Source organism: Nerophis lumbriciformis, linkage group LG10 (assembly GCF_033978685.3).
Source record: "Nerophis lumbriciformis linkage group LG10, RoL_Nlum_v2.1, whole genome shotgun sequence".
NCBI classification, from domain to species: domain Eukaryota; kingdom Metazoa; phylum Chordata; class Actinopteri; order Syngnathiformes; family Syngnathidae; genus Nerophis; species Nerophis lumbriciformis.
Window position 1 is genome coordinate 31,497,307 of NC_084557.2, and position 21,069 is coordinate 31,518,375.

General features: G+C 38.3%; 1 protein-coding gene across 1 annotated transcript in view; it reads left to right on the forward strand.

The window, feature by feature from the left end:
- csnk2a2b (casein kinase 2, alpha prime polypeptide b) overlaps positions 1 to 19,966 on the forward strand; it is a 33,912-nt gene extending 13,946 nt beyond the window's left edge. Inside the window, exons 3-12 of the mRNA XM_061969832.2 lie at positions 4,833 to 4,934; positions 9,395 to 9,445; positions 9,520 to 9,579; positions 9,673 to 9,756; positions 11,985 to 12,095; positions 12,255 to 12,356; positions 12,449 to 12,549; positions 16,206 to 16,354; positions 16,500 to 16,583; positions 19,338 to 19,966. Coding sequence (XP_061825816.2) covers positions 4,833 to 4,934; positions 9,395 to 9,445; positions 9,520 to 9,579; positions 9,673 to 9,756; positions 11,985 to 12,095; positions 12,255 to 12,356; positions 12,449 to 12,549; positions 16,206 to 16,354; positions 16,500 to 16,576 — 837 coding nt within the window. The 3' untranslated portion in view covers positions 16,577 to 16,583; positions 19,338 to 19,966. The remainder of the gene's footprint in view (positions 1 to 4,832; positions 4,935 to 9,394; positions 9,446 to 9,519; positions 9,580 to 9,672; positions 9,757 to 11,984; positions 12,096 to 12,254; positions 12,357 to 12,448; positions 12,550 to 16,205; positions 16,355 to 16,499; positions 16,584 to 19,337) is intronic.
- The last annotated feature ends 1,103 nt before the right edge of the window (positions 19,967 to 21,069 follow it).

Consider the following 21,069-nt stretch of genomic DNA (forward strand, 5'->3'; position numbering starts at 1 on the left):
CAGACTGTCTGTATGCTAATGAGTTGGCCGAGTTAGCGTCGCTCACCCTCTGCTGCGGTGATGCGTGTTGCTGCTGTTTTTCATCCTCTTTTGTTCTTCACCATGCGCTGCGCGCGGCTCTTATACGAGATGACACGTTGATTGTAGTCCTCCGTATTTTCGATCTCGTGTTCCAAGTCATCCAACGCCGTGAGCAGTTCAATTCCATTGTCCAACTCAAATAGACTGTCCTCCTTCGCGGACAACATGTCCAATAAAGTACTCAAATGATCAATGTCCGGATCTGGCTTGGTCATTTCTCCGTCTATCTGGTTCAAAAGACGTGTCGTAGTACCTCTGATTGCACCCCGTTTTCTTCTCATTCTTTCCATTTCGGTCCTACGTTCGTCTTCTGTCATCTGAGCAGCGGCTTTTGCTTCTCCCTCGCTCATCCTTTTCCGGGTTTTTCGGCACCAAAAAATGTAGATTAACTACGATCAAAGTATTGGACAGGACGTCGAAAATGTGTAATAAAGTTGTACTTTATATAAGAAAAAAATGGCATACAAAACGGTACAAAACGATCTCTATATCTTGTTATCTGTCATTCATTCATCACCCGTGGGCTCTTAATCCTCATTCTCAACAACCACAATGCACCTGCTCCCGGTCTTTTCTAACATCCGGTTTTGCCGCAATGCATTGTGGAACATGCAGTCTTTTAGTTAACCCTTTGTTCGGCTATTGAGTAGAAAACAACTCAATTCAGTGTCAGTGTTTCTCAAATAATCAATATCAAATACATGTATAAATCAAATCAATTCCCTTTTAACTCTTTTTAGCTGTAAATAATAATAGATCAATTTATCAGCAATTAAATCAAATGATCATCACACATGAACTATATAACGCAAAAGTTACAACACTAAGTGCCAGTAAAAGTGATACAGACCCCCTCAGGCCGTGCCTGAGGTGTTATTCAACTAGTTGTAAGTCTATGTATCATCCCAAAAGTTATGAAATCATTTTATGAAGATTTAAAAGTTACTTAGTGCTGTTTTAAAGACTTGCTAAGGAAAAAGCCCCCCTTCGCTGATGAAATCGTCAAATTGAAGGCGCCGCAAGCCGGAGGCCAATTACTTAACTGAAATGCTAGCTCAGTGGTTGTCTAGCAAGCCGAAGCTATACAGCAAGACTGTGAGAGTTTGGACATTTTTAAAGCGTTAAAGCTTTGACCTGTGCAAGGTGCGGAAATTGTGGAAATACACTTGTCGCCTCAAAGCTCTTAGAAATGGCTGTGCTGGTGTGCACAGGATGTCTCGTAGGGGGCGCCGCCTCTTCAGAATGTCTGTGCCCGCATTATAGGAAGTGACGTCATTAAAATGGGTACCCCCATAGAGCTTCCAGCGGCACAGAAAATTAATAAATGAATGAAACATTCGTACGCCGAGACATGGTCCGCACACAAAGGCATATTTTGGAGCGATGTAAATGTTCGTAAACCAAAAAGAACGCAAATGGAGGCGTTCGTGAATAGAGGTTCAACTGTATACTGTTATTTGCTGGCGGCGAGGCGAAGTTGGTAGAGTGGCCGTGCCAGCAATCGGAGGGTTGCTGGTTACAATCCCCACCTTCTACCATTCTAGTCAAGTTCGTTGTGTCCTTGGGCAAGACACTTCACCCTTGCTCCTGATGGGTGCTGGTTAGCGCCTTGCATGGCAGCTCCCGCCATCAGTGTGTGAATGTGTGTGTGAATGGGTGAATGTGGAAATACTGTCAAAGCGCTTTAAGTACCTTGAAGGTAGAAAAGCGCTATACAAGTATAACCCATTTATTTATTTACAACCATTTTCAAACATAATCTCTTAACTGTCATATAGATTTGTAACGATAAACAGTAATAATAATCACTGCAGCAAAAGTCCCGACGGTTAGTATGTTAGTATTACCGTATTGAATTATATTCATCCAAAAACCGTAATTGATAACCACACTTTGATAAACTTATGGACCGACTAGCATCGGCTTGCTAGCTAGCTTAAGTGCTAATTTGAACACAAGAGACATTACAGTCTTTCCTCATCAAACGTCTTATGTCAATCAAACTTTATACCCCAATCTAACTCTGAAATGTACACATTACTGTCTGAACAACTAAGGTATTCACATTGAACATTAAGACTGTGCTGTCTTAGCACAAAGTGATTGACACAAACATATGTCTTCAACAGGAAGTGAACTCGTGTGGCGTCACATAAACCGGAATTGAAGAAAAGTCAACACCCAGTTTTGCATAAAAAAACAAAAAAAACAAATCAAAATGGAACAAGATTAACATATTAAAACACTTGTAGATAATATGGCTCTTAAAAACCCAGAACAATATTTAATGTTGCTTCTTCCAAGAAGTTGTATTTATTTTAGTTTTTTTTTTTTTTTTTTTTCCAAATAAAACTTTGTTAACATATTTCTGTGTGTGGCAAATACTTTTTGAGCACATTCAACTACACCGCAATAATAATAACTTTCATAATTTTGGTCACCTTAACAGTGATATGAAATTTTGATATTGTTACATCTCTACTGTCATACAAGTAAAACTGAGTTAAACAATGTTAAAATTACATAAACATATCACAGCAGTCTGTTAAATTACAGGTGTCAAACTCAAGTCTTCCCGCAAAATATTTTTTTGTGGCCCATGATAGCCTGAAAATAATGCGTGTAAATAAAGCACTAAATGTATTATTTGTTCTTTCAATTTTGACAGAAAAAGTTACAATTGCACATCTTCCCAACTGTATTATCTGATAATGAAACACAATATTCCAAAATTTTCATCTTGATTTTATTGCAATTTTTTTGTGAAAATATGATAATCAAATTGTGTTATAAAGTTATGAGACAGTTATACGGTTATATTCATTTATATTCCCTGTTTCAAACGGCCTTCTGAGGACATCCATAACTGCAATATGGTTATCAATGTACAAACCCTGTTTCCATATGAGTTGGGAAATTGGGTTAGATTTCCAAAAACAATTTGAAATGTGGACTCGTCACACCACAGAACACTTTTCCACTTTGCATCAGTCCATCTTAGATGATCTCGGGCCCAGAGAAGCCGGCGGCGTTTCTGGATGTTGTTGATAAATGGCTTTCGCTTTGCATAGTAGAGCTTTAACTTGCACTTACAGATGTAGCGACAAACTATATTTAGTGACAGTGGTTTTCTGAAGTGTTCTTGAGCCCATGTGGTGATATCCTTTAGAGATTGATGTCGGTTTTTGATACAGGGATCGAAGGTCACGGTCATTCAATGTTGGTTTCCGGCCATGCCACTTACGTGGAGTGATTTCTCCAGATTCTCTGAACCTTTTGATGATATTATGGACCGTAGATGTTGAAATCCCTAAATTGCTTGCAATTGCACTTTGAGAAACGTTGTTCTTAAACTGTTTGACTATTTGCTCACGCAGTTGTGGACAAAGGGGTGTACCTCGCCCCATCCTTTCTTGTGAAAGACTGAGCATTTTTTGGGAAGCTGTTTTTATACCCAATCATGGCACCCACCTGTTCCCAATTAGCCTGCACACCTGTGGGATTTTACAAATAAGTGTTTGATGAGCATTCCCCAACTTTATCAGTATTTATTGCCACCTTTCCCAACTTCTTTGTCACGTGTTGCTGGCATCAAATTCTAAAGTTAATGATTATTTGCAAAAAAAAAAAAGTTTATCAGTTTGAACATCAAATATGTTGTCTTTGTAGCATATTCAACTGAATATGGGTTGAAAATGATTTGAAAATCATTGTATTCCATGTATATTTACATCTAACACAATTTCCCAACTCATATGGAAACTGGGTTTTTTAAATAAGTTTGACACCTTTGCTTCGACGGTCAATGCGAAAAGGGGGCGAACGTCCAAAGCGTCAACCCAAAACAAAAATGCAATAAAAAAATGCAACACTCGCATCAATGCTGCAGGATTGTAAACAAATGCAAAAAAGGAATTCCACTGAAACCATCAAAAACGCATCAATCCCATTAAAAACGAAATGCATGTAAGAAATGCTGCAAGTTCATGGAAAAAACTTAAGTATTCCAGGCTACTAGGGGAGGCAGACGTACGTTACTCTAACATTAGCTATGTAAATTGGTTGCTCAATATCATAAGATATAACGACTCACTAAGTGTTTTAACAAAGCTAGAAAACATTTACGTTGTTTCTTTTGGGCCTCCTGCTCATGTCCTTAAAGATTGACACCCAACAGGTCTGACTCCCCTGGTAACCTAGCAAACTTGAATTTTTGTGCCGTGGACTTGTTTCATGCAGTTGTTTTTGAGGTTTTGTGTGTAGTATTGGCATTTGCAGAATTTTTCGTTTGTATAGGTTCTTAAACTTGCAGTGCTTATGTGATTGGAGAATTATTTTAATCTTCAGCATTTCCCCTTTGCATTTGTTTTACAGTGTTTGTGTGTTTTTGTTTTGCAACATGTTTGTACGTTTTTGCACAATTACCCCTGTGGCCACCGTAGAATACACAGCTATTTGCAACACAACATCTTGTGTGAATGATGATCTATTGCTGGATGGATGTTAAGATGCGAGTTCATTGTGTAGGAGAGGCACCATGCATGTTGACAGCATGCTATTTATAAACCCCAAACGAAAAACTGCATTCTCAGTGCAGGAGTTGTCTTGTCCAAGATTGACAGAATGATGCTGAAGCATGCATACCACAGGCAGGCGCGCAGAATCAGCAGCTTCAGCCTCCTCAGGCAATCGTGACATGTGGTAGAACTTATTAAATGTTCTTTTTGTCTATGTCATATCTTGTTTTATAGCCGGTTAAGAAAAAGAAAATCAAGCGTGAGATCAAAATCCTAGAGAACCTGCGTGGCGGGACCAACATCATCCGACTGGTGGACACAGTCAAAGACCCTGTGGTAAGTTCCCTGATGGCAGCATCAGTAAGTAAATGGTTAAAAGGTCTGCAATGGTGCACATTCAAATGATAGTTTTAACAACTTAAACTTAAAAGTAGATTGTGTAATTGTTCTTGTTCAGCAAGTGAACATTGTTGTCTTTGTAAAGGTAGAGTTCTGGATATAGCTTTTGTATTGGATCTCATTACATTGTACAAATGGTCATAGTGTAGTTATTCATGTAGTATCCATTGAAAATGGCTGTTATCTCTGCCTGTGTGTTTTCTATCTAAAGGTGCTTGTTCTATGAATTCAAGCAATTGATTGTATAAGAAAGTTCCCCCTCGAATGCTTTGGCTTGATGCTATTTTTTATTTGTACTCCTACAATTGGACCACTGTGACACTCATGTTGGTGGTTTGAGTCCCACTTTAGAAGGCAGTTTTTTTAAATGCTAACTTTTTCATGGTTGCAAATTTGCTCCAGGTAATGAGTCTTCTGCACAACAGTATTTGCTTTGTGCTTTAAAGACATTTTATGACAGAATTTGTCTAGAACTCGAGGGTGAATCTGGACATCCTTGATTTTCTTAAATACACATTTACTCCCATCACATTAGGGCTTCACAATTATTACAATTTTAATCTTGATCACGATTGTGTCCAAAAAAATAGAACAAGCACATTCTGGAAATGTACACAAACGTACACAATAATCCTCTTGGCAAAACGCTTTTACACTTTTACGTGCTGGCATTAAAAATGTTTTTAAAAAGCAACAGAGTGTTTCCTCAAACCGCCGCATTGTTGAAATCTGCAACTGCCACAACACATTCATTTATCATCATTGAAAATAATACAATTATATTATAAACAAAACAGTTGTCAAAATGACACCATCGCCGAAATCAGGGTAACATAACTACAAACTTAACCATTGTGAACATAGTAGATTTTAGCATGAAACAAAATGGAACAAACACAACAAATGTAGAAACAAATATTTTTACAATAAAGTTCAGGGTGCACGTCGTGCATTCAATCAATTGCAAGTGCTGCATGGAACTTTAACCATAAAGATGGTGGTCAAGATGACTTAAGTCTTTGCATTTTACAGTTTCGTAATTTTATCCGTTGAGTGGATAATCTAAAATGAAAAACGGTATTGTGCGTCAATACTGTCAATTCTGCTGCAAGTCACAATAGGAGCAGCTGATTACTTGCACCTGCTCTGATTGGAGTTACAATTGATCTGTCATTGCGACATCCAGTGGACACATTTAGAACAGCAGTTTCTTTCATTAAAAAAATGCAGCTCATTTTTATATTTAACAAACTGATCTTGCGGGCCGGATTAAACCTGTTTGCGAGTTGTACGTTTGACACCCTTGGTTTACGCCATGTAGTTTTGGTTGTATTGTTTTGGTGATCAAAGTCTTTTTTTGGCGGCCAAATTTTTGATGCATCACTAGTACGTGTAACGGTTTTGTAGATACCGCGGTATTGCGGTTTCAAAATCTTTACAATAATGCAATGACGTGTGACGGTATCAAACAAAAACCTGGTGAATGTATTTTTTTTCTGGCACTTTTGCGTTGGGCGGCTCTGAAAATAAACTACATAGTGTATGCTTCTCTCATAAGTTAACCAGCTCCTCCGTTGTGCACATGTAGATGCTTACACACGCACAGAGCTGCTTGGATTGATGCCAAATATTAGCAGAGTTAAGATCCATCTAACGTCAACTAATGCAAGTGAAATGACTGGATTTTGTAACAAATTGCTACAATTCGTGTTTTATCTTTAACAATGTGTGTTTTACCTGCTACATGGCTCATTTGGGTACATTTATTCATAGTTTTGTTTTTTGTACTTACTTATTGTATTTTTCTTAAAACACCATAAATCATGAAGCATTTGATATAATGTCAATAAAGCTTTTTATTATATTTTAACCTAATCCTTGATTATGGTAGACTATATGTAATATGGAACATTGTAAATTGTTCTTTGAGTGCAACAAGAAAAGCCCAATGTGTTTAATGCCCTTTAATTTATATTTTAACCTTGTAAAATTGTTCTGTGAGTGCAATAAGAAACATATGTTTATTGTATTGTAAGGTTTTCTGTTAAAATAAAGCTTATATTGAATTTTTTAAAAGTTCCCTTTATTTTGAAAAGTATCGATATACATTTTGGTACGGGTACCAAATTATTGGTATCGGGACAACCCTAGTTGCTAACATACAAACAAGCCCTGGCAAAAACACAACATCTTTGGCGTATGTAAGAAGTTCTACGTTCTACATTGCAAAGCGGGGCACTTTCGTCCTTAGTGTTTCCAAGGCCACGGCAAGATTACTGCCGCCACACTTTCAAAATACGTTTTTTCTTTCTTTTTTCACCATGAATACATTTGTTTTTACATGGAAAAAAAATTAAGTTATGTATTGCATGAATGGATATAGCGTATAGTCTATTATTTACGTACTGTTGGCTTTAATAAGTTTAAAAAACAGCTCAAATATAATAAAAACGTTCCTCAAGAAAAGAAAACAACGTGCATCTCAATCGCCTGTCAGAAATGTGTCAGCTGGTCGCGCACCTAAACGAGTTGACACCTGGCAAGAGTGAGGACAGAAAGTTGAAGCGAAAGCAATTTTAAGCTAATTAAAGCAGTCCTTGTTCAAGCCTGTCTAAACTACTACTTTTGACATTACTACCGACAATAACGTCTAACTTTACGCCATGTGCGTCTTCGAACCTCCGTTTGGACATTGCCGTGTGCATTTGTCCCCGTGCGTGCGCGTTTTTCTCCGGACACTCCAGTTTCTTAAGACATTCCAAAAGTATGTATGCTAGCTTCATTGGAGACTATAAATTGTCCATAGATATGAATGTTGGTGTGAATGATTGTCTATCTGTGTCCTGCGATTGGCCATGCTAATTTTCGAGCTTTTCTATTAGCTAGTCCTTTGTACTTTAACAAGCTAGCGGCATTACAGCTCAACCTTCATCCTGCATAATTGTATTGCCTTTTTCATCCATCCATCTATCCATCCATCCATTTTCTACCGCTTGTCCCTTCCGGGGTCGCAGGGGATCGCTGGAGCCTATCTCAGCTGCATTCGGGCGGAAGGTGGTGTACACCCTGGACAAGCGCCACCTCATCACAGGGCCAACACAGATAGACAGACAACATTCACACTCACATTCACACACTAGGGCCAATTTAGTATTGCCAATCAACCTATCCCCAGGTGCATGTCTTTGGCGGTGGGAGGAAGCCGGAGTACCCGGAGGGAACCCACGCAGTCACGGGGAGAACATGCAAACTCCACACAGAATCAATCTGATTATTTGGTATATGTACTGTATTTTTTTAGTGGGTTTAGTTTTACTATGACTTTATTGTGAAGAATATCAACAAAACACCATTTTTTTCCCACCCCAAATCTAACTCAAAGGACTGTTTACATATTTGGCAAACTAAATTGCAGCATTAAAGTATAGCCTGAGTTACCTTTTCAGGCCTCGGATTTTAACTTTTTATGGTCAAGGCAAGTGTTGCCTTAAAGGAGGGCTCACATTTTAGGGCACCAAGGCAAACATTATTTTCTTTATAGGCAGAAGCTCCAAAGCATGCATGCATACATATACAGTTTTTTTTATTCATTATTGATATGAACTTGTCAGCTTTTTCTCATTTCATGATGCCATTATCTCTATTTTTACCTTTTGATAGAGGGAAGTATTTTTGTATTATTATTTATTTTTTAAGTTATGTATATGTAGATGCTGTATCGGGACAGATCCATTAAGAGTTTGAGCAGAAATATGTCGTATAGAAATTAACTACACACAATAACTAACAAAATGATGTGTCCAATGTTTTTTAAAGTAATACCTTTGTGACATGAAAAAAACACAAGTAATGTAAAAAAAACATGGCATTTATTTTTTGATATCAAAATAAAACACAAAGCAGTTTGACTAATGAAGATAAAGTCTAATAAACAAGATGCATTCTTCTCCAACGCCCCCTTGTGGTTCAGTACAACAGTTTGGCCAACAACAAGCAATTAGCGCCCTGTAAGGTTCTTCGCTCTGCTCGAGCAGCACATAGTAACAACAGCAGCAGCAGCACCAGTCACTGCTCATTGAGTACAATAACTGCTGCCTGCTTTCACCTCAGTCTCCATTACACAAAAAAGGCTCCAATAACACCGTAAAAATTCACTAGATTTGTCGCTCGTAGCTGTTTGCAAAAAAAGTCGCCAAGAGGATTGGAGAATTGCCAGATCGCCAAGTTGGCAACACTGCTCCTGTAATGCACATCCTATTGTACATTTTTATGTATGACATTGTTTATCTGAGAAGTTAAATCATCAAGTTTTGCTCCTTTCTATACTGTGAATTTATATTGTCTGGGCTCAATTTTGTTTCTCTGCCCCTCCCTGCTTATCTTTGGTGTCTGCACAGTCAAGAACTCCAGCACTTGTCTTCGAATGCATCAATAACACAGACTTCAAGGTAAAATGATCAACTTTATTCTACTGTTGCTCCATGTTATGAGTTTTTTCATTTATAGATGTTTTTCGTTGCAGGAGTTGTACCAGAAGTTGACAGACTATGATATCCGTTTTTATATGTATGAACTACTGAAGGTGAGACTTTTTTCCTGGTTTACATGAATTTATCTTAAATACATTATTGAGCATATTTTCAACATCAATTTATTATGGTAATGCTGTGTTCAGGCTCTGGACTACTGTCACAGCATGGGAATCATGCACCGTGACGTCAAACCCCACAATGTGATGATTGACCACCAGTTGAGAAAGGTAGGCAGTGTTTTATTAAGTACACACACACACACACACACACACACACACACACACACACACACACACACACACACACATGCATGCATGCAGGGTTATAAAGTGTAACTAAATGTTGATGAATAGTGGAAATAAAGAACTATTATCTTTTGAGAAAGAATAAAGTCAATATAAAAATCTTGAATTATTGTAAATTGTTATCAATTGAACATTTTTATGAAGTTAATGTTAGATGTACTACCTCATGCAAAGAGAACTCAAGAGATTTACATTTAACAACTTGTTGTTTCCTTAAGAAAATGACTAATTGAAGCCATTTACATATTGGACAATGGGGTTGTGGAAAAAGTAATGCGTTCTGATTAGTCCAGATTGTAACCTTATTCCGAGTGATGGAGGACATATCAGGGTAAGAAGAGAGTTGGATATAATGTACCCATAATGACCAGTGTCTACTGTATAAGCCTGTAGGGGTAGTCTCATGATGTGGTCAGGTCGCCCAAAAATGAGGTCAGCTGACTGACTGAAAACAATGAATAGGCAGGGTTATACATTTGTGGATTTGTGTTTTTCTAGTTTATACAATCATATTCCAATAGGACTGCTTCTACAATGAATACAATCGTAAGACTGGGGGGAAATATAAGTGTTCACATGTTTCCCAAAAAACCGAGGTATGTACCGAACCAAAATTTTTGTGTACCATTACACCCCTACTAACACATATTTGGACAGATTTGGAAACAATATTTGAGAGGAAAGGGTCTTTAGTGTGGGGCGGTGTGACTCCGTTGGTATAGCGGCCGTGCCAGCAACTTGAGGGTTCCGGGTTCGATTCCCGCTACCGCCATCCTCGTCACAGCCGTTGTGTCCTTGGGCAAGACACTCTACCCACCTGCTCCGAGTGCAACCCACAATCATTTAAATGTAGCTTTAAAAAATTTACATAATGGGTTCCTATATGTAAAGCGCTTTGAGTCACTCGAGAAAAAGCGCTATATAAATACAATTCACTTCACTAGTAAAGGTTTTAGGTCTTTGAGTCCAACTCATGAAAAATGGGGGCAAATACAAAAGTGTTGCGTTTATATTTTTGTTCAGTATACAGTGGATGAGCCCATTGACAGGCTAACTAAAATTAGCCTTTTTGCGCTTGCGAATTATGAAGCCTGTTGCTCAAATCTATAACGCAAATTATTGTTACCTTTGTGTTGCACAAAATATAGAAAAAAACATTTTTTTCTAAAAAAAATATTTTTTTTGTGGCAGGAATATACCGGTAATAGAAACACTGACTGTAAAAACAAGACATCTTTACAACACTTGCTACCAATGTTGGAAACAGCAAGACAAGTTATTTTGAATGTCTTGAAAGATCAACTGGTAAACCTAAATAAATCTCATCTGCACCAAGCCAGAGGATCTGACAGGCTTGGTTGGGCCAATCCTTGACCCTAATTCAGGCTGCAACCCAGTAACCATAAGCCAGAATTAGTGGGAGAAAGGCTTCAGGTTGGAGCGTCTGTCATCATTTGGGGGCTGAATGTGTGGGGATGTTGCAGCGTCGTTCTGTTGCAGTGTCGTTCTGTTGGAATAACCAGATAATCACTGCACAGACTTGGACCCTCAGTCAAAAGGGATGTGTGGTACAACATCTCCAATTGATTCCACTACACATTACAACCTAAGCTCCATTTATAAGCCCTTCTCTGACATCTTATGGTTATTGTGCTTTTTGGATTTTGATGATTTATTTATTTGCAAAATGTGGTTCATTTCCCTCAGTCTTAGTTCAGAAATGTATTGTGAAATTATGAGACAATGTTTTTACAGAAAAGATGCAGGAATGTTAAAAAAAAATGGGTGTCTTTCCACTTTCAAAAATATTCTGCCTCGTGTATTGAGGGCTGTTAGTGATGCACTGACACATGCTTTCACAGACCACCGTGTGAAAAGTGTGGGAGGAAGAGTCTTAAAATAACAGCATATGTAATTTCTTTTCTACCTCTTTTTGGTGGTGACTACTACAACATTATTACACCAGGCGTTACAGTGCATGTCTTTCGACGAAGTTGCCAACAGAGCTATAGTGAATGCAGCAGTGGTAGTGATGAGCCATGCAGCTCACATAAATATACACCTGACAAATTAATATTAAATGACATTCATATTTTACATTTTTCAGTGTGGATTTTTTTGAGATTATAAGAATTATTTTGTTTCTATAGCTTCGTTTAATAGATTGGGGTTTGGCTGAGTTCTACCACCCTTCCCAGGAGTACAATGTCAGAGTGGCGTCGCGATACTTCAAAGGCCCCGAGCTCCTGGTGGACTACCAGGTAACACACACGAGACACGTTCATGTCCCAGCACAGGAGTTTTTGAATAGATATGTAGTTATCTCCATTTGTAAAATTATACTTCTGCACATGGACAAATAGACACAAAATCTTTGTGTGTCCTTTTTAGCAGCGCTGTTTGATGTTTTTGTGTTTCAGATGTATGATTACAGTTTAGACATGTGGAGCTTAGGCTGTATGCTTGCCAGTATGATCTTCCAGAAAGAGCCCTTCTTCCATGGGCAAGACAACTACGACCAGGTAATAACATCATGTGGCAATGCAATTATTGCATTGGTTAGTTTGTTCATATCTAAGTGGTTCACAAGTTTAAACCCTGGGCTGTTTTGCAGCTGGTGCGAATTGCCAAAGTCCTGGGGACAGACGAGCTGTTTGGATACCTGCGTAAATACCACATCGAACTGGATCCACGCTTCAAGGATCTGCTCGGGCAGTAAGTCCAGCCTTGTAGTTCTCACTATGACTCACCCAGCTCAGTGGATTGTCATTAAATATGTCATAAGTGACTCATAAACTCATTATACTACTTACTATCTCGAGGTGCTACATTTTGGTGCCAACTTGAGCACAGACTTAATTTTTTTTTTTTACATCATTAAAAAAAAAATCTAATTTGGTTTATTTGCATGAAAATTAGGGATGGCTATTGAAACCCGGTGTCATTGCAAGCAACTAACCAGATTTTTAAAAAGTTGCTATCGGTGCAGACACAGCCATCCTGCAACAAATGCTTAAAGGTGCAAGTAAGTAATGTAGCATCCTAACGGAGGCACAATGTGTCTGCAATGTGTCGTTTTTCAACTTTATTGCAAACTATTCTGGGGGTGGGATTAAATAAGTTATCTTCTCCCCACTCCCTTTCAGGCAAAACTGGACAATCATGCATTACATACTATACATGACCTTTTGCACTTTATTAATTTATATTATTATGTGTTGTCAACTTTGTACTTTTTTATGTCATTGCCTGAAATAAATAAATAAAAAATTCTGTCCAATTTGCATGTCAAAAATCTGTAAGAATAAAAAAGCTTCTTTTTTTTTAGCGCCGTTAAACAATAACGAGAAGAAAAAAAAGAAGCTATCGGTGCTTTATTTCAGTGTGAAATGAATGCAGACTTAGCTTCATGCAAGTAACATCTTGTAAGTGATGTAACATCATGACAGAAGAACAGTCCGACACTCATTTTAAAGGGGAACTGCACTCTTTTGGGAATTGTGCACATCATTCACAATTCTCATGTGACACAAGAACTTGCTTGTTTTTCTTTTTTTGTGCAGTCTTTATTTAAAAAAAAAATGTTAGCAAAAGGCAGGGAACAATGCAGCAAATGGGGATATACTTATATTGCCCATAAAGAAAAAGCTATAAAAAACCAACAACGCTCTGTTTACATGTTGTGACTTGCATATAAACCTAGCTGTAGCGACATCCATGCATCCATCCATTTTCTACCGCTTGTCCCTTTTGGAGTCGCAGGGGGTGCTGAAGCTTATCTCAGCTGCATTTGGGCGGAAGGCGTGGTACACCCTGGACAAGTCGCCACCTCATCGCGACATTGTTGTTGTAAAAGCTAACACTGCCGAAATATTTCTTGCTCTCAATCCTCATCCGACCACTGGCGTGTGGCCAGCTACAAGCTAGCTTGGAAAGTATAAGGTTGTGGCACCAATTCGAGATGTCGATCAACTTTGAAAATCTCTTGACAGTTGACATATATGGCTCTTATCAAATGTAACGCAGCGAAAGACCATAGCATCATTGCTAGGAAGCATATTTTTATCGGAGGAGTGAGGATTGTTCTAAAATAAGCAGCTCAAGAAAGAAACATCCCATCACTCGTCAAGAGAGCAAACATTGTGGTGATTGTTTTATCTTTTTATGTGAAATGTTTAGCACTTATCAAATAACATGTTTGCTTTGCACTCTGTGAAATTAATGCACCCAGGAAATTAATTCTGGTAGTGCTTAAAATGAGCAGTACAACCTTTATTTAACCAGATAAGAAACCCATTGAGATCAAGATCTCTTCCACAAGGGTGACCTGGCCAAGAGGTTGCTCAAGGACACAACGGATGTGACTAGTATGGACAAAGCTGGGGATCGAACCAGGAACCCTCAGGTTGATGGCACGGCCGCTCTACCAACCGAGCCGCGCCGTCCCCAACATTGTCGCCTGCATAAAAATGGTACATTGTAATTGACAAGTTGTTACAAAGATTATTTATGTAGATAGAAAATAAAACACGCCCCAGCACTGAGCCTTGCGGAACTCTTTTGGTAATGTCCAGAAATGAAGAGGTCGTCCCAGCCATCTGTACACATTGTGTTCTGCTGGAAAGATAGAGGGCGGGGTTTGGTGGTAGCGGGGGGTGTATTTTGTAGCGTCCCGGTAGAGTTAATGCTGCAAAGGGTTCTGGGTATTTGTTCTGTTGTGTTTATGTTGTGTTACGGTGCGGATGTTCTCACAAAATGTGTTTGTCATTCTTGTTTGGTGTGGGTTCACAGTGCGGCGTACATTTCTAACAGTGTTAAAGTTGTTTATACGGCCACCCTCAGTGTACTGTATCGCTGTTGATCAAATATGCATTGCATTCACGTGTGTGTGCGTACAGAAGCCGCACATATCTTGTGACTGGGCCAGTACGTTGTTAGAATGGATGAAAAGCGGACGTGACGACAGCTCGTAGAGGACGTTAAAGGCAGTGCCTTTAAGGCACGCCCCCAAGACTGTGGTCCGTGTGGACTACGAGATATAATGACTGATGAACACCCTCGTTCGATAATGAAGGTTGCCTCAGCTCAAAGCCTGAGCCCCGACATTAATGAACTAGCATCCAAGAAAAGATGCCAGGTATCTGGCTTGGGCACATCAGATTAGATCAGTGTGTTGCAAACTGAGCAGTTTAAAGTCCTGAATGGTTGTTTTATTCATTGTTATTTTATTTTCAAATGTATTAGCCTGTGGAAAAAGTTAATATTGATATTTACCTCAGAAGGCAGCAAATAGAAAAGAGGCATTCAATTTTTATTTAAATTGTATTTGATATGCCATTGATATTTTTTAATTATTTTATTATTATTTGAAACTCAATTTTGCATGTCGCTATAAAGTTATATACGCCTTGCTTGTTCAATATTCAATGCAAAACTTGTTTGGGTCTCTATTAAAAGGTTAATTTGTTCAACCTTGGCCCGTGGCTTTGTTCAGTTTAAAATTTTGGCCCACTCTGTATTTGAGTTTGACACCCCTGCTCTATGTTCTGTATTGCTACAATAATTATGACAATTTGTTTTGGAGTTTCTTCTCTTTTGATTACTTATCGCTTAATTTATATCATTGAAGTATATAAATCACTAGTACTTCAAACTTAATAGAGCAAGGTATGGTTTTTTGTTTCAGGCTCTGGTAAAGCAGTAGCACCTTCAAAGTATATATTTGGCAAGGATTTTGGTTCAAGTGTAAATGATGCCCATCTCTTTGTTTGCTGTACTGCCATCTGCTGTAAGTTGGTGGAATTACATAGTTTTTATCAATTTAGCACAGGGGTGTCCATAGTTGGCGCTATTTTGACAATACTGGCAATAGTAAACTATAATTGATCTTATTGGAAATGTTTGTGTTAACTTATCATTTTAAAGAAATAAGAAGATGGATCGATTCTTTTCGGAGTTTGCATGTTTTCCCCGTGACTGCGTGGGTTCCCACCGGCTATACTCCAGCTTCCTCCCACCTCCAATTTAGTGGCAACACTAAATTGGCCCTAGTGTGTGAATGTGAGTGTGAATGTTGTCTGTCTATCTGTGTTGGCCCTGCGATGACGTAGCGACTTGTCCAGGGTGTACCCTGCCTTCCGCCCGAATGCAGCTGAGATAGGCTCCAGCTCCCACCGTGACCCCGTAAGGGACAAGCAGTGGAAAATGAATGGATAGGTGGATTTTCTGAATTGAACAGTGTGAAAAAGACAAATGGGAGAGGACATATAAATAGTTATTATTGACTCTTTTGGTGAGCTAATCAAAAGGTGACGTAACCAATTCAAAAGGACAGTTCACTGTTAAGGCTTTGTTCCTGTGTATATTTTCAGACAGAGCAGAAAGCGCTGGGAGCAGTTTGTGCAGACAGAGAACCAGCACTTGGTGAGTCCCGAGGCTCTGGACCTGCTGGACAAGCTTCTACGTTACGACCATCAACAGAGACTGACCGCCACAGAAGCCATGGAGCACCCTTACTTCTGTTAGTAGCATTTAGTGTGTGGACTTTGTGACCACCAGTGGAAGCGCAAATTAATCTTTATTTTTATTTTCAACCTTGTATTATTTTTTATGAGCTGCACATCAGTTATGGGGTGCACTAATACAACCTCTCTCCCTTCCTGCAGACCCTGTAGTAAAGGAACAGTCTCTGTCAAACTCTGACAACAACATGGTTTCCAGTGGCAACAACACAGCTCGATGAAACGCAGGTAACAATTAAAAAAAACATCTTGGGCATCGTATCCAAATTATATTAATATATCCTGTCCATCTCTTAAAACTACAGAATGTGTAAGTGTATACATTTAGTAAAACCTGTCCTAATTTAAAGGTGGATGCAAAGATGCAGCTGTCCTGAATTACTCTATTTCCAGACAGCTATTTAAAAAATAATTTTACGATATGCTGATATTAACACCATGGAAATATTAAGGTTATAATGATAATAATTATTTTTCAGAACTAAATTAGTGTATTAATAAATGACAACACAATAAATAAGAGTAACTTTACGTACAGACCCCTGACACTTTTCACGCTAATATATGCTGTGCTAAGACAAATACATTTTTATATTAACGATTTACTCAACATACAGTATGTGATGAAGAGCTGCATTATTTTTTGATAAATTGCCCGAATGCAGCTGAGAGAGGCTCCAGTGCCCCCCGCTACGCCGAAAGGGACAAGCGGTAGAAAATGGATGGATGGATGTCCAAAGTGGAGCAACGCATACACATGAATTCGGCGCCATATCTTGCAAATCTAAACCCATAGAAATATTTAATTGATAACATGATGCTAATACAAAATGATCAAATATTGTAGGATTCGAGGAAATTTATTGTCATACCAGCATCACATGAGACACATAAGATGGCACGGAATTTAGTACCCAGATTTAGACCATTGAGTTCCACAAGTACGATATATGTAGATGGAATAGGACTTGAATAAAGTAAGTTATAAATAGCATATGCTAATAGGAATATATTATCTATAGAATAGTATAAATAGAAAAATAGAATAGAATATGATCCTGTAGTGCAAATAGAATGTAAAACAATGATGGCAAACCAAACCAAATAAAAGCCCTGTTCAGCACAGTTGGTATATCAAAGCGCTGCATTGTTTTTTGCGTGGATGCTAATACACCCGTGCATAGTTGTGTTCATTTTCTGCTACTTCAGCTATATATACCGTATTTTTCGGAGTATAAGTCGCACCGGAGTACAAGTCGCACCTGCCGAAAATGCATAATAAAGAAGGAAAAAAACATATATAAGTTGCACTGGAGCCCGGCCAAACTATGAAAAAAACTGCGACTTATAGTCCGAAAAATACGGTATGTATTTACACTGAACACAGCACACACAATATAGGCTTCTACATTTGATTGACAAATTACATGTGCAATGTAAAATGGCAACAATTTTTTTTTTAAGTTAAAAAATAATGATATAACCTTTATTCACTTACATTGCACGTAGGATCAAAATCTATTTCCCACATGTGCCCCTGGCTTAATTGGAGTCTTTAACTGTTATTTTTTATTCATGTTAGAGCGATTTCTATACTTTCTATATCAAACTTGAATTTAATTTGATGCATTCTTGTACTAAAACAAATGCTTTGTAACGAAATGATTAAATGAATTTTTTTTTGTGTGTGGAAAATATCAAATTTACCCTAATTTAAACACAAATTAGCATATACTCTTGATACATGACCAGTCATGATTTGATCTCAGTATGACTGTTCACTGGCCCAGCACTAACACAGCAAGCCATGGGGGACTTTTTGTATGTTTAGGCGATAGTTTACTAGGAGCTAGCAGCTACTGTACACAACAGCTAAGCACACAATAGTCCACAAGCTAGACATACATATTACCGTATTTTTCGGACTATAAGTTGCAGTTTTTTTCATAGTTTGGCCGGGGGAGCGACTTATGTGTGAAATTATTAACACGTTAGCGTAAAATATCAAATAATATTATTTAGCTCATTCACGTAAGAGACTAGACGTATAAGATTTTATGGGATTTAGCGATTAGGAGTGACAGATTGTTTGGTAAACGTATAGCATGTTCTATATGTTATAGTTATTTGAATGACTCTTACCATAATATGTTACGTTAACATACCAAGCACGTTCTTAGTTGGTTATTTATGCCTCATATAACGTACACTTATTCAGCCTGTTGATCACTATTCTTTATTTATTTTAAATAGCCTTTTAAATGTATATTCTTGGTGTTGGGTTTTATCAAAGAAATTTCCCCAAAAAATGCGACTTATATGTTTTTTTCCTTCTTTATTATGCATTTTCGTCCGGTGCCACTTATACTCCGGTGCACTTATACTCCGAAAAATACGGTACATGTCCTTAATTGAGCAATATTGCAGTCTCAAACACGCCCTTTGTAAATATAAACACGTATCAAATAACTACAGTTGCACATTACTTACACATTACAGATTCTCCAAGGCAGAAGTGTATTAGAATGTAAACAGTATCAAATGTGTCCGCATCATTCAACTTACTGTCTTTCTCTTAATTTAATAAATTATTCTGTTGCCAAAACCCAAAGTAACACTCCACTTTAAAAGCATAAATCTGTCATGAGGTTAGTGTCTTCATATCTACTATTGTTCTGAGTAATTTCACTTGATCAAATCTTTTCTAATCTTCCAAGTACAAAATAAAAGTATGTACTATGATTTCTGCTGATATCGTATTGGATAATATCGGTATCGGCCAACACTCAAGGCTTTAATATCCGTATTGAATCGGAAATGTAAAAGTTGTATTGAGACACGCCTAATTCTTATCAGTGACAGAGCAGGAAGAGGCTAGTTATCTGTTTGCGGTGCAATTGTATATAAATCACCCCGAATCTGTGTGGTTCTGTGTAAAATGCAACATGTGGTCTAATACTACCAACTCTCCTCTCTCTGCAGAAAGTGGAAAGAAGAAGGATGTTTGTTACCTCAACTTTGTCCGCGGTTGTGACAGTAACTTTGACAAGTGTACAGTGACAATGGATCAAAGTAACTCAAACCAGTTACACGCACACACACGGAGACACACACATAAACACACATGCATACACATGCAGGCAGGTATACATCCCCCCCCCCCTCCTCTGTATCAGTCTGTGATTGGCTTGTTCTGGTGTCCTGTCCAGCAGCCTGACCAATGAGCTTGAAGCTGGTCCTTCCCCCTCACCCTCTCAGATGGTCTATTTCCTCCAAGTCTCATGTACAAGGACAAACTACTGTTAAAGACAATTAAAGTCCCGTCCCACCCCCCCGATCCCCCCATCCTTCCTTTATATCGCCCCTCCCCCCTCTTTGTTTGCATCAGCATGGAAGATGGACAGGAGTGTGACCCTGTACAAGCCGCCACCACCAGCCCCCCAACCCATAGACATGTTCATCCATCTGTCTGTCTGCCCTCCTTGCCATCATGTACTCTGACAGACAAACGTCTTAGCACTACTCCAGTTTTTGAAAGTGGCATGGTGGACTCTCTCTAGCTAGAATGATAATAATATTAATGAAAAATAAATGATTTTTATTTAGATGAACCTTTGCCTGGGTGAGTAGTTTTTTTCTCGGAGTGTTTTGGGGTCGCACAGTCATTGCCTCATTGCCTGAAATGGTATGGTATGGCCAAATATGCCCCGCCCCCCTGCCCTCATGCTGCAAGTTGATTAATGACCATCAGCAAAAACATGCCTGCTCCCTGGACAACTGATCCAAACCAGCTGTAAAGCTAACTTTGTCCTGTAAGACAAGTACACGTGTTCTCTGCATTATGGCTGACCTGAACTTGAGCCTGTGTAACAGAAGTAGGTCCCATCCAATCAACTGATGACTATATATGCTGTACACTGTATATGTATATGTGTGTGTACACCTGATGGTGTTTGTGTGAGGATGAATGCTCCATTTTACGTTGTGTAGATCTACTACTACAGACGTAGTTTACTATGAAGAATAAATAATATATACCGTATTTTTCGGACTGTAAGTCGCAGTTTTTTTCATAGTTTGGCCCGGGGGTGCGACTCAGGAGCGACTTATGTGTGAACACTTTACCGTAAAATATCAAATAATATTATTTGGTTCATTCACGTAAGAGACTAGACGTATAAGATTTCATGGGATTTAGCGATTAGGAGTGACAGATAGTTTGGTAAACGTATAGCATGTTCTATATGTTATAGTTATTTGAATGACTCTTACCATAATATGTTACATTAACATACCAGGCACGTTCTCAGTTGGTTATTTATGCCTCATATAACGTACACTTATTCAGCCTGTTCTTTATTTTTTTTAAATTGCCTTTCAAATGTCTATTCTTGGTGTTGGGTTTTATCAAATAAATTTCCCCAAAAAATGCGACTTATACTCCAGTGCGACTTATATATGTTTTTTTCCATCTTTATTATGCATTTTCGGCCGGTGCGACTTATACTCCGGAGCGACTTATACTCCGAAAAATACGGTGTATATATACACACATATATATGCATGTGTGTGTATATATGTATGTATATATATATATATATATACACACACACACGAAAGGACAAGCAGTAGAAAATGGATGAATACATATATATGTGTATATGTATATATGCATATGTATATGTAAATGAGAAAGTTTAATCATGCTGCTTTT